This window comes from Hydra vulgaris, chromosome 05 (genome assembly GCF_038396675.1).
Source record: "Hydra vulgaris chromosome 05, alternate assembly HydraT2T_AEP".
Taxonomy (NCBI): domain Eukaryota; kingdom Metazoa; phylum Cnidaria; class Hydrozoa; order Anthoathecata; family Hydridae; genus Hydra; species Hydra vulgaris.
In genome coordinates, this window is record NC_088924.1 from 28,095,138 (window position 1) to 28,110,000 (window position 14,863).

General features: G+C 26.5%; 1 protein-coding gene across 2 annotated transcripts in view; it reads right to left on the reverse strand.

Moving 5' to 3' along the window:
- The window catches only part of LOC136071937 (kelch-like protein 2), a 50,726-nt gene that overhangs the window by 13,200 nt on the left and 22,663 nt on the right, over positions 1-14,863 (reverse strand). The window contains exons 4-6 of one of the 2 annotated variants that reach the window (XM_065797805.1): positions 11,080-11,352; positions 8,159-8,466; positions 1,194-1,482 (exon numbers count right to left, since the gene is read on the reverse strand). In XM_065797805.1, the coding sequence (XP_065653877.1) occupies positions 1,194-1,482; positions 8,159-8,466; positions 11,080-11,352 (870 nt within the window). The remainder of the gene's footprint in view (positions 1-1,193; positions 1,483-8,158; positions 8,467-11,079; positions 11,353-14,863) is intronic. The other variant, XM_065797806.1, reaches the window with a different exon arrangement.

The following is a 14,863-nucleotide window of genomic DNA, read 5'->3' on the forward strand; positions in this document are numbered from 1 at the left end:
CTGATTATAAAAACGTAACCAATACAGGAGTTTTATATCTTGAAGAGGATCCAAAAACTATTATAGAAAATTTAGTTCCAGTACCTGAGTTCCATACATTGATTGGAACAGTTAAAACATTTGGAAAACTGTTTTTAAAACTGTGATCTGGCTTTGAACAATGGTTAAACTCAAATTATATACTTTTTTGAGGTTACCATGGCATTAGATCTGATGGCAAAAATCCCAACTGACAAAATTAGATGTGCTTGCTCATGATATTGCTGACCAAGGAAAACTTGATTTATTTCCAATAATTAAATTTTTAAGAAAGTTTCAAGCAAGCAAGCCATGGCTACCTTTAGAAAAAAATAAAATGGCAATATTGAATCTGCTGTTATGGAATTCAACACATCTTTAATGCTACTTTAATGGAATACGTTTAATAATAACATTGAAAATATTTCCTTAACCATGAAAAGTTTATAGTGTGGTTAACCATATTGTATCCTTTTTAAGAAGTATTATTATTGATAATGGACTTGGAATTTACACAAAACAAGCAGGTCTGTTCATCATGAGTATAAAAAGACATAGATTAGGTATAAAAGTCAACAAAACCACACAGATAATCTTAAGTAATTAAAGTGTTGTGTTTTCAGCATTTAATAAATAATTAATGTTTATAAATAGTGCTTTTAAATAGTTATTATTCCAGTTATATTATATATATTGTTGACCTTTCCCACACAATTATGTCCAAATTTATAAATTTGATTATAAAATACTTATTAGCATGAAAAAACCTGATAGTTAATTATTATTATTTATAAATATATATATACATATTGTTAAAATATTACATTATTAAGTTTAGCCTGGATATTATGTAAAATGCATAAATCTGTTTTTCGAATGCATTGATACATTAACTGATATTTTTATATCTACAATGTAACTTATTAGAAAATGTATATATTTCAATAAAGTTAACCACTTACCGCCACTCCCTCTATTATCTAAATATGTGAATTTTTAATTTTATCCTTTTCTACGGAAGGTTTTAATACTTTATTACATCATTCCTACTTTATTTAACTACTATATCATATTTTAACAACAACAAAAAAATTGTAAGTAAGAGTTCCTGGCAGTCACTGTGGTTCACAGTTTATTACTTTACTATTTAAAAAATTTTACGTTTTGTCAATTACCTCACAACTGCATAGGCCTGTTGTGCCATCAAATCCTCCCACTGCATATAAAAGTCCATTCAAAACTGCAACTCCAAGAGTACTTCTACGTGCCTCCATTGAAGCAACCGAACACCATTCATCTTTTTGAGGATTATAAGAATCTACTGAGCGAACACGTAGTGCCCCATTAAAACCACCAGCAGCATAAATAACACCATTTAAAACAGCAACACCTGCACGACACCGACGAGAGTTCATATCAGCAGCACTGTACCATCGTTCTAACTGCAAGTCATAACACTCAACACTATTAAAATATGAAATAATACTCAACACAATGAAAATATGAAATAACATGCAACACTATTGAAATATGATTAATAAATTTCATATTATCATATTTTTCTTATGCTTAAGCGCTTTAAAATTTATTATATGTAAATATACTTTACAATAATTAATTCTAATATAGCTTTTAATAATATTAGCTATAACATATCCTCATAATGACATCAAAGATAATTACATATTACCAACTTGCACCATCTATTTTATAAAGGTCAAATATAGTAAAAAAAAACTTGTTCAAACAAAAATCAAATATAGTTACTAAGACAAATCCCTCCTATATCTTCACAAATGACATACAATTATTTCTTATTAACAAATCTGCACTGGTTGAACAGCCACAGCTCCATGGAGTTCATCATTTATACTGAAAACATCTTTGAAATCATCATTTATACTTAAAAACATTTCATCTTATAATGGTTTTAAAAAAGGTAAAAAGGTTAAGAACCCTAAAAAGGTTTAATAATATAGGCCTCATTTTAAAGCATAAACTGACATGCCATTTATGTACGCCATTTAACATAAGCGGTAAGCCATTTCATGTAAGCCATTTTTTATTAGTTTTTAATATTTAAACAAGTCTAAAGATATCAATTAAGCGGTAAGATAAAAGAAGTAATTAATGTTATAAAAACAACTTTTTTAGAAAATTAAAAAACAAAGCAAAAAATTATTAATTAAAGTTAGTTCACGTTAAATTTTATTTTATATTATATTAGTTTTTTTGTTTGTTTGTTTGTTTCTTTTGTTATAATAATTGATTTTATCAAAAAAATTAAAAAATATTTTTTTATGGAAATAAAAAAACATTTTTTATGGATATAACTCTATTAATTTTTTTGTTTGACTTGAAGCAATATAACTCTTCCAATGTCTTATAATGTATAACAGCTCTAACAATGTCTTCTTATGTCTTTTATTTTGCGAAAAATAGTAGTTTAGAAAAATAATACATAAAAATAAAAATTACCTTTATATTATTAACACATTGTGCGATATCAAAAAAGTGAAAACAGAAATCTCCTTATGATTTAGAAAGAATTTTGAATAAAAAAGTTATATAAATAAAAAAAACTAGACTTACTTTCTCAATCTTTCTTCCTCCTTTTCTATTTTTTATAAGAAAATAAATTCCTTGTAAACATGTTATATAAGTTATAACACTGCGTCATAAAACGTACGTATAATTTTTTTGCCATATAGCAAGAGAAAGCACAAGGGTATATATTTTTTAATAAATGGTACTTGGAAACTTCAATCTTTGTCACGAAAAACTGGTAAAATAATGAGAAAACTGAGATTTTTTTCTTTGCAACAAGTAATATTTTTTGTTTGTTAATTATTTTAAAAAAGTAAAAATCATTATTTGAAAAGTTGCATTTAAAAAAAAATATTAAGATATTTTTATGCATTTATACATGTCAAGAAAAGAAAGCAATTAATTTATGATAATAAACAAATGTAATATTAAATTAAACTATTAAATATTAAAAGGAAAAAAAAAATTTTGAACAAAATAGAAATTCCACAATATGTACATTTAGAAAGCAACACTTCTAGATTTGTTTTTCTTAATTAGTAAAATAAACTTGTTTTGTGGTAATTTATTTTATAGCGGTAGTTAAAAAAGTTGATGTTCTTAAATAAAAAAATTAATAAAGATAACTTTAAGACGTCAAAATCACAAGGAGCTAATGAGCTAAGCCTTTTTTTATTTAAAACAAGGTCTGTAATAGTTCTAATCAAATTTTTTACAAGTATTTCGTACTCATAAAAGACCACTTATCATATAGGGATTGAATTGGTACATTATAAGGCTTTTTCCTCCAAACTTATGTAAAAAAATTCCAGATCTACAAATAGTAACCAACCTGAAAATGTTTTTATTTTTTTTAAAAACCACATAAACTTAAACTAATTAATTGGACAATTCAGTAAGAACTTTTTTTTTTTTCATTGAATACAAAGAAAACTATAGTATTAACCATGAAAGAAAACTAAAGTGCTCTTTCAAACATTTAGAATGCAGCATATACCCATGGATTTTAAAAGTTGAAAAATAAACTCATTAAAAATAATTATTTAAAAGCTGTGCTTAATGTTATCTCGCTTAATGTTCCAACACTAGTCTACCATCATGTATTTGTTTCAACATCACAAAAAAAAGTTTTCAACATTTTATCAACTAATTATCTGCATATTTTTCTGCTTTTTTTACTTTCAAAAAACATTTTCTACAACAACCACAAATATCAACCAAGCCATTTTCTCTTTGCTATCAATTGTTTTAATAAATTCTTTATCATTTATAAGTAGCCAGGTAGTCAGGTAACTGGTAGTCAGGTTTCCCAAACTCCATAGTAGCTCTCAGAGAGGCTGATTCCATCAACAGCTGTAAAATATTAGTGTACTAACAGTGTAGATGTTGCACACGGATGGTGTTTGTACTTTTAGTGTGCATTGTTGAGGCCTCATTTGAAATCCTTTGTTAAAGCTTAGGGTTTATTAGTAGTAAGGAGGCAATTGCTTGGGCAATTAAACAGTGTACTGAGTACTATCTATGCTTTGAGTCAAGTACTTTAACAAATTTTAAAACAACTAAAGTACCAAAAACTATAAAACACAAAAACCATCACCAAGTTCTCTAAATCTATCATTCACTAATATGCGTGGTCTTCGAAGTAACTTTTCTTCTGTTGAGTCTTATCTCTTGCAAAGTTCACCAGACCTACCTGCTCTTAGTCAGACTAATTTGAGTTCCGCTGTCTTGTCTTGTGATCTTAGTGTTAATGGTTATCTTCCTTTATTTTGTAAAGACTCCAATAGTCACATGCTTGACCTGGGCATTTACATTAATAAGAAAACTAGGGAAACTAGGTTTGAATTCACAGACTATTCTTTTATGTGCTTTTGTTTAGCACCACTACACTATATTGCCTTTGTCTTTATTCTTTATTGCTCTCCTTCATCTCAAGACTGCACTCTTTTTGATATTATTTCCGATCCAATTTACCAAGCCCTCTCTCTTTATCCTTCAGCCAATATTGTTGTTGTTGATGACTTTAATGCTCATCACACTGAATGGCTCTAGTGTCAGTGACTCTGCAGCCGTTAAGACATCTGTTATCACTATTTTCTGGAGAGCGATCTGAATCATCTAACTACTGCCAAATTAGTCTTCTTCTTATCATAAGCAGGATTTTTGAGTCATTTAATCTCTCATCTTGAACCTAACAACTTACTTTCTAATCATCAAAATGGATTTCGATATTCTCATTCTACAGCTGATTTGTTAACAGAATTAACTGATAGGATTTAATGTGCATTAGATGGATGCGAAGAGGTTAAGACTATCGCTCATGACATTTCTAAAGCTTTGATAAAGTTTGGCATGCTGGTCTTCACCATAAGCTTTCTTCTTACAGTATATCAGGTAACATCTTTAAGATTATTTAATCCTTTCTTACCAATCATAGTATCAAAGTTGTCCTCTATGGACAGCACTTCATATCCTGTCACCTAAGGGCTTCCTCAAGGTTCTATCCTTAGCCCTATACTCTTTTTAATTTACATTAACAATTTTCCAGCAATTCTCACATCTAAGGTGGCATTGTTCGCTGATGATACTGCCATTTATTAGTGTCTTGATAAGAAGCCAACTTTCTCTGATTGCTTGGAGGGGGCATTCAAGTTTGAAAAAGATCTCATTTTTGCTACAGTATGGGTGCTTATAGTGGCTCACGGACTTTAACTCAGATAAAACTCAATTTTTTTCAGGTAATCGTTATTGCAATAATCTAGATCTTCCTATATTTATGAATGGTAATGTACTCGTGAGTCATCTACCCTTCATCTTCTAGGATTAACTCTTACTTCTGATCTTTATTAGAAACCATATGTCAAATCAATTGCAAAATTAGCATTTGCTTAGGGTGCATCTTTTTATTGTGTTCACCACTTTCTTACTCAGGGTTCTTTAATTTATCTCAATAAATCTCAAATCCATCCTTGTATGGTAAACTGTTGCCATATCTGGGGTGAATCTTCCAATGATGCCCTTTCTATTTTAGACAAGGTGCAAAAACGCATTATAAACATAGCTGGACCTGCTTTTGCAGCCAACCACAAACCATTATCTCATGTCGTAATGTCTTTCTGTTTTATACTATAAATACTATAATGAGCACTGCTCTAAAGAGCTAGCATCTCTAGCGCTATCTATTAAAATTCATTTTTGTGTTACTCACCATTCAATTAAGTCTCATCCTTTCACTGTGACTGTTCCTAAGTGCTCAAAAATTTCTTATTTGTCTAGTTTTTTTCCTCAAACATCAGCTCTTTGGAATTTGCTTTCTTAATTTTGTTTTCCTGATTCATATAATTTGCAATCTTTTAAGTCTACTGTCAATGGTTATGTAACTTTATAAATTTTATCTTATCTCTTCGAGTAACTTCCAACTCTAATAGTGATTGCTTGCAGCCTTGTTGGAAGTTGCTTTCAGTGCTTTAAAAAAATATTTCATGAAACCAGATTTAAGATTAAGCAAACACTATCAACTTTCAGCACTTTAACTAATAATTTATGTAACTAAGCTAAGATGAAGTGTCAGAAAATGTTTTTCCTACTAACAATGGGTTTATTCACAATGCAAATAAACAGAATGGTCAAATGGTGCAGAACCAAAAATATTACCATGGTGCAAATGGATACATTTGAGGATATGCTTTGAGTTATCAATAAAAAGTCTCTATTCTGTTGGATTTTATACAGAAAAAACAAACAAATTAACTGACTTTTGAAAAAAAAAGGTTGTTATTTTAAAATAAAAATTTTTTGCAAAGCTTTTGAAAAGGTTTTGAAAACTTTTTATTGAGTCTAATAGTTCTGCTGCTTGCTTAAAAAGTCCTAAATCAAGCATGCAAAAAAACATTAAGTTCTACTGGACTAAAACACTGATGCAATTTGAATTATTTAGAATTAGAGAAGAAGCTTTCTAAATATTGAGAAGCATTAGAGAAATCTTTTCAAAGAATCATTGTTTAATAAAAATCTCAAGATGCTCCTTTAGTAAGTCATAATTTCATCTTGGCTAAGTCGTGATTTCATCTTGGCTAGAAGATTTAACTTGCCAGCCACTTTTTATACATAACATTAAAGTTTAAAAAAAAAATTAAATGTGCGTCAATAATATTTGTAATTAAATTCCATGATATTTGCAAAACATGGTTATATTTTTACACTTTAAATCTAAACCACTTAATTTATCTAATCGCTTATGCGTACCAAAAAGCATTAAATTTTTTTTTAAGATTTAAAATGATCCAGTTTTCAGTAAAATATTATTTGATAAACTCAAGTACATGATGAAGTGTTTTAAATTAAACTAATTTTAAAGTGAATTAATTTTTAAGTTGGTTTTAAGTTAATATGCTTGAAAAATAAATAATTGTCATTAGCATACATAATAACATTTACTACTTTGAAATCTTCTGGAAAGCCATTGAAATACATTAGATAAAAATATCTGTTTACATGAACATAAATTAATGTGTAGAACCAAATAAACTAATGTGTGAAACCAAATAAATTAATGTGTGAACCAAATAAATATTTGGAACCAAATAATCTATATAGTACATATATATATCTATATATATATATATATATATATATATATATATATATATATATATATATATATATATATATATATATATATATATATATATATCAGGGGCTATTCTAGACCATTTTTGATAGCGTCGACCGTACTTGGGTGTTGCCCAAATTAAAATTTGAGGACCTTTTTTTTTTTAACAGCAAATATTGTTTTTTTCGCAAAAAAACCAGCTGATTTTCCGCTAAAGTTTTTCCGAAACGAGGGGGTACCGCTGCCCAAATTTTTTTCTAAAATAGGCCCTGTGTATATATATATATACATATATATATGTATACATATATATATATATACACATATATATACATATATATACATATACATATATATATATATACATATATATATACATATATATATATATATATATATATATATATATATATATATATATATATATATATATATATATATATATATATATATATATATATATATATATATATATATATATACAAATATATATATATATAATACATATATATATATATATATATATATATATATAATAATAATAATAATAATAATAATAAATACTCTGAATATAAATTTTTTTGATATCTTGGCTCACCTTAGTAATCAAGCTTAACTACAGGCTTTGACAATCTTCATTATTTTAAAAATAAAGTAAAATATTTTTAAATAAATTTTTGAACTAAAATTGTTGGTTTTACTGATTTTTTTTTGTTTATTTTATTTTTACATATCTTCTCAAGGTTATGGGTAAAGTCATTTTTTGAAAATGTTTGACAATTTAATAAAAACATTTTCAAATTAATTTAACTAAAAATTTTCTTAGAAATATCTAATTTTAACCAAGTAGCTTTTAAATAATACTAATCATTCAACATTGAATTTTATAAGAGTAACTTTTTCATTACCTTAGTATTATTAATCAATATATAAAATAAAAGCATAAAAACATCACAAAAAAATAAAATAAAAATAATAAACCTGGGAATTGCTTTGGGTGCTTGACCTCCAACAACAAACAAAATTTTAGGTATTCCAGGTATTCGACTTCGTGTCCTTGGTGTTTGCAAAAATAACCTTTGTGGTCTTGGTAGTAAATGATACTTCATTGCCTCTATAAGAAAATCTTTACACGCAAAACTTTTTTTAATCAAAGGCTCTGCAGCAACTCTGTCAACCAAATAGTCTCGTGCTAATAAAGGTAATCTTACATGCTGCATAAGATCAGGTAAAAACTGGTCCCTCTGTGAGGGATCATAATTTATCCACGCAATAACAGATTCAAAGACCTGCAACAAAAAAACAACATCAAAAACATTCTTCAAAATAAAGCCAACATTTTTATGTTGAAAATCATAATATGAATTTTAAAATTTGTTTTAAAAACCTTGACATTATGTTTAAATACAATAAAAAGAATATTTAAATTTTCTTAGTATATGTTAAGATCAGCAAACCAAACTTTTTTTATTCTTCAAATATTTCTTTAGTTTTCTTTCATATTTTTCTAAGGATTATTTATTTACAATTTATTTTTTAGTTATGCTGTTATGCAATCTTGTAGTAATAATTTTTTTTTTTTCTTCAGTTTTTTAGTGTATAAATTTTTACTTATTATTTTTTGTTAGTCATTTATTGTTTTTAGTTATTATTTATTTTTAAATAGTGATATAAATTTTGTATATCATAATATATTTTGTATATCATAATATATGTATTTTTGCATTATTTGTTTTTATTTTCATTTTAGCCATTTATTATATATTCTACCGTGTATTGTTATTATCATTTTTCATTATTTATTATTGTTTATATTTTTAATCTTATGTTGTTGTTTTTTTGTTGTTTTAACGTAATTTTTTGTATAAGTAGTAATTAACATAAGTAGTAATTAGTTTTATATAAGTAGTAATTAATGTAATTTTTTGTTTTGTTTGTAATGTTTGTTGTAACTTTTGCTTTGTTTTGATTTTCTCAGTGTTTTTCTGTTTATATTTTATTTATTTATTTGGTCATAATATTTGAAATATATTTTGGTTATTACATTATAAAAACTATGATAAATACATTTACTAAATCTTTACAATTTTTTTTAGCGATAGTTGTTTTTATGTTATCATTAGTTGTTACGTTTTGTCAGTTTATTACTGTTTGTACTGCAATTAGTAAACTGTAACTTTGTATGTATAAACAATTGTTGAAAGAAAGTAATACAGATTTATATAATTATTATAATTATTTTATTATTATTATTACTATTGTTAAAATAACATGTTACTATTATTATTAATATTTATTATTATCATTGTTATTATTGTTATAAATATTATTTTTAATATTATAATCATTATTATTTTAATAATTTTCATAAGGCGTTTACTTAATGTTAGTAATCTAAATATTTATAAACAACCTTATAATGTAACCAAATTTCAGAAATATATTGATTGATTGATTGATTGATTATATATCAATTTTCAGGGATTTTGTAACAGAGTTGTAACTTTATTTGGTTTTGCTTTTTAATTCGTTTTCATATAATTTTAATAAATTACAAACATCCCAAAATTTCATTATCTATTTCAGTCTGGTTTCAAACATAAATATTTTGATTTGAACCAAAAAAAATCTGCCCTTTTAAAAAATGGGTTTGGCACTTTTTTCTGTTCTGTGTGCAATGGAAACCTAAAAACATGTACACTTCCATATTTTGAGGCAAGGAATCTAATAAAACAACTCAAAACATTTAAAAATGAATATAACATCTGTAATTTAAATCTTTATCAAAGTTTTGCTGGGACGAGTTCAATAATAAAAATGTCAAGGTAGCTCTATATTTTTTTTTTTTTTAGATGTTGTCCTGAATAGTTTAGTTAATAGAGTTGTTACAAAGTATTCAAAAGTGATCTTTTCTTTAACAAACAAAAAAAAGTCAAATTTACTTAAATATATTCCTATTAACACAGAAATTGTAAGAAATCAATGAAAAATAAAAGAGCCACTCTTAGCTGCTTAATTGGATTTATCATAAGGATTTTTGTCCAGATATAATGATGTGAGAGAGGGGTGTTAATAAGCAGGTAGGTGGGAATTTTTAATTCTATAAGTGAATTTAATTTTTTTAATTTTAAGTTCGGTTTAAATTGAAATCTTTTTTTTTAGTTTTGAGATTCTTTTCTCAAAACTAAAAAAAAAGATTTGTACACATTTTCAGCTTTTTTACACATTTCTACACATTTTCAGCTTTCCGTTGCACACAGAAAAAAAAAAAAAAAAAACTGAAACGATTTTTTAAAAAGATAAACTTTTGTTGGTTCAAGGCAAGGTTAAAATAGTTATATCTTTGAAACCGGTCAGAAATAGATAATTAAATTTTGGGGATGTTAATTTATTAAAACTCCCAAAATAATTTATTAAAATCTTTGAGTAATATAAAAATCAGCAACATACAATTCCAAGTCTGAGACTTGGATTTATTTTTGTGGTTTTTCAAAAATTGATTCAATTTAATGTACCTCAACAGTTAAATTGAAAATTATGACATACAGAGTGGGTCACCACATTTGTAAGTAAATGTGACCACGCAAAAAAGGGCATTTAATAATGTGACCAAGGCTGAAAAAAATAGATTATTTAAAAATTACTCTGAAAGGCCATTTTTCTAACGAAATAAAAAACAAGGTTTCATAATGTGAAATTCTAACAAGTATTTTTTATCTTATAGCCTTTAAATTCACGTGCAATCATTTAGCTGTTTTTTACAGAAAGTGAAAGAATTAAATTAATAGTTGAGGTATATTATAGTATTAATAGTGTGTGCATTTGTGTGTGTGGGTGTTTGTGTGTGTTACAATTGACAAGAAAAAAATATATATCTATAATAAAAGAATTTTAAAAATTACATTTTCTTCTGAAGAAACTTTAAGACGATCACTTGATATAAAATCTATTAATTGATGATTTTCTAACAGTAAAAACTCTTCACTAGTCGCAACTTCAGAAAAAAACTGTTCAGTATATAAATGAGCTGCACTAACAAGTTCTTTACAATTGTGAACATCTGCAAAACGCATAACACCAAGACAATTAGTTGGATGCAACTTGACTTTTAAAAAGTCACAGCATGCAGCAAGAACATCAGGCAGTTGCAACAAACTAGCAGCAGGTAGAAGGGCCTATACATAAAAATCTCTTTTAAAAACACATATGCAGTAGTGGTAGAATGCTCGCTTCATAAGCGAGAGGTTTCGAGTTGGTTTGTCTAGGTTCGTGTTTCGGAGTTAAAGAGTTAAGAGAGGGTTATAACCACAATTAAGCAGACCTCAGGGTTATAACCACAATTAAGCAAACCTCCCTTGTCTGTAGTGGCCTTCTTGACCTTGGGGAGGTGAATTAACATAAAAAAAAAAAAAAACATCTGATAACTTTTAAATATATTTTAATAATAATTGATCAAATGTTTAAAATTTTGATGTTCTTGTTAAAAAATTTTCAGCTATTGCTATTTGGCTTTTAACATTTTACAGACTATTATTTTAAATAAACTTAATTTTGTTCTGAATGAAAATGAATTACAATTATTTATTCAGATTTAGAGTTTTTTTCTTTAGTGCAAGCTGAAACATCTACCTTCAATATATTAAAAAAAAATCATTAGATTGTTATTTTTATGTCTTGTTTTCTATTAAAACTTTTTTTAAAAACTGTTCATGAACTTTGAACTAATAAGGAATATAAGCAATCCAATAATTTAGTTAAAGTTACAACAAACAAAGATTAGGAAAAAAGATTTTAGAGTAAACTATTGTTCTGATTTGAAGTTCATATAGTCAAGTAATTAATATTTTTTGTTACCATTTTTGAGTGAAAAACAAATAAAACAAATAAATTAAATATTAAAAATAGTTAAAAAATAAAAGCATTCTTAAATAAAAAAACAAAAAACATTCTAGTCTATTCAGTTGCATTTTTGCGGCTTTTTAAAAACAATAAAACCTAATTAAATGTGGTAGTGTTGAAGTGGTTGAGCGTTCGCCTCATAGGCAAGAAGCTCTGGGTTAAATTCCCACCATGCCCCTGGTAGTAACGCACTAAACTTGTTTCTCTGTCAGCAGCCTTGTTTGCCAAGGTTCGAGTTTTGGAGTTGTAGAGTTGGCAGAGGATTGTAATCTTAATTAGAGTAGTCACCTCTACTGTAGTGGCCTTCATGGCTTTGGGAAGGTGAATTAACATTACAAAAATGAATAATTAGTTTTCTCAACTTTCTTTATGGTTTTTACATGTTTTTTACCATATTCAGTATACGCAAAATTAAAATATAGGATATATATATATATATATATATATATATATATATATATATATATATATATATATATATATATATATATATATATATATATATATATATATATATATATATATAAAACCCTTAACTGGTTGTTAGAAAGTTTTTCCGTATTTTTTTTGACAAAAAGTAAAAAATTAAAATGCAAGACCGGAATTTTTTTTTTTGTTACTTGATAGACTACCTGCCCCAACCAAACCCTCAGTCAATGTAGCAAAATAAAAATAAAAATAAAAACATTTTATTAAAAAAAATAAAAACAAAAACATTGCTTATATTATTAAAAACATTAAGAATGTTTTAAAAACATGGTCAATTAAATTTGGTCAAATAAACTGGTCAATTAAATTTGCGTTTTTGCGGTTTTTTTAAAAAACAATTAATTTGTAATTAAATTAATGGATTTAACTTTCTGACAACACGCAAATGTTGGACAAAAGTCAAAAGTAATTTAAAGTGATGTATTTGTTGGCATAAGAATCATTTTTTTCCTTCCGTACTCCAAAATGCAAATATATATATATATATATATATATATATATATATATATATATATATATATATATATATATATATATATATATATATTATATCGACCGGATTGGCAGGCTAAAGCCTGAGCAAAGAGTACATTTTTGGTAAAAAAAATGTCAAATATATTGATGTTTTTTATATACTTATTGTTTAAAAACCTCTCACATGATATATTTTGAGGATGAATGGTAAACTTCAAGTTTAAAAGTGTTTCTTTTTTAAATCTAAAAATTTTAAATTTAATTTAACATGAGCTAAAAAAAAAATTAATTTGAATACTATGTAATATAATGTGAAAAATATAAAAATGAAAGTGAACAGTTTTACTAAAGAGCAATGCTGTTTGGTAAAATAACTATTCTGTAATATTGTTGTGTACTATGAAATAAGTTAAATATTTAGTATGTTAAAATGAGGTGAAATATAAGTAGGGCTTATAATGGGTTGAGTCTAGACCCAGACCCAACCCAACTTGTTAGAACCGATTCTGGATTTAGTTATTATAAACCTAAAACCGACTGGGCTCAGACCTGCTAAACTTGTCAACCAAAAAAAATTCTGAAACGGGTTGGGTATACATGGCAAACCTGTTTGGTTATTGGGCCTAACAGATCTGGTGGGTTTTGGGTCTATAATAAGGAAACCCAGATCTGGTTTTAAAAAGTTTGGTTGGGTCTGAGTCTAGACCCAACCCATTAACAGCCCTAAATATATATGCGTTGCAAAAGAATTTAATACATTATTCTGAGTTTTTAGTATTTGCTGGATATTCAGCAAACTTAAACAATGAGAATTGTTAAATAATAAAGAAAAATTATTCATGTGTTTTCTTAATTTAATGATAAACTAGTTTATCATACTTTATAGTTTGTCTATAATTAGTAGAAATGTTTTTACTTACGTCTCAAAATTATTCAAACAAATAAAACTATTGGTTTGACTAAATATGAAATAAAGACAACAAAAAACCGAACATACAACTGAATAAAGTTCAAGAGTAAAGAAACAAAAATGAGAGTATTGAAACAAAAACATAGAACAAAAAAAAAATTGAAATGCATACAAATGGCTTTGACCAAAAAAAAAAGTGCAGTGTAACTTAAAAAATAATATTAGCTTAACTTTACAAATATCAAACTCATTTATCAAATGTTTAATTATCAAAGTCTTTTTAAAAAATTTGTCTCACTCCCACTTGTGATGATAGTATGATTATTAAACATTTCATACTCTATGACATTTTTTTTTCACAAAGAAGAAGAGAAATGAATGGACTTTTATAACAATATACAGAAATACGATAGATCATTTCTAAAAAACCAGGACAGTTTTTTTTTACATTGTTGTTTTATTAAAACAATTGATTATATTGTAACATTTTTATATTATTATTTATTTATACAGGGTGATCAGAAAGTTCTGGGACAAAGTAAAATTGCCATAAAAATGACTAAATTTAAAAAAGGCGAATAAGATTAAAAATAAACCTTATTCTTACAACTAACAATCACATTACAACATTAGATTTCGAAATAACTGCCTTTAGCTTTGATACAGGCTCTAAGTCTCTTGGGGAAATCATTGACTGCGATGCGCAGGTATTCTGGAGAAAGATTATTCCATTCCTTCTGAAGTGCTCGGCACAAAGAGGCCAAAATCCTATGAGGGATAGAACACGCCTTGGTCTTTAAAACTGACCACACGGAATAATCCAATGGTTTGAGATCTGGTGAGTAGGGAGGCCATTCTTGGGCGCTGATAAAATCTAGAAATTTGTTTTTGTTTTACCACAAGGTAAAAATGGT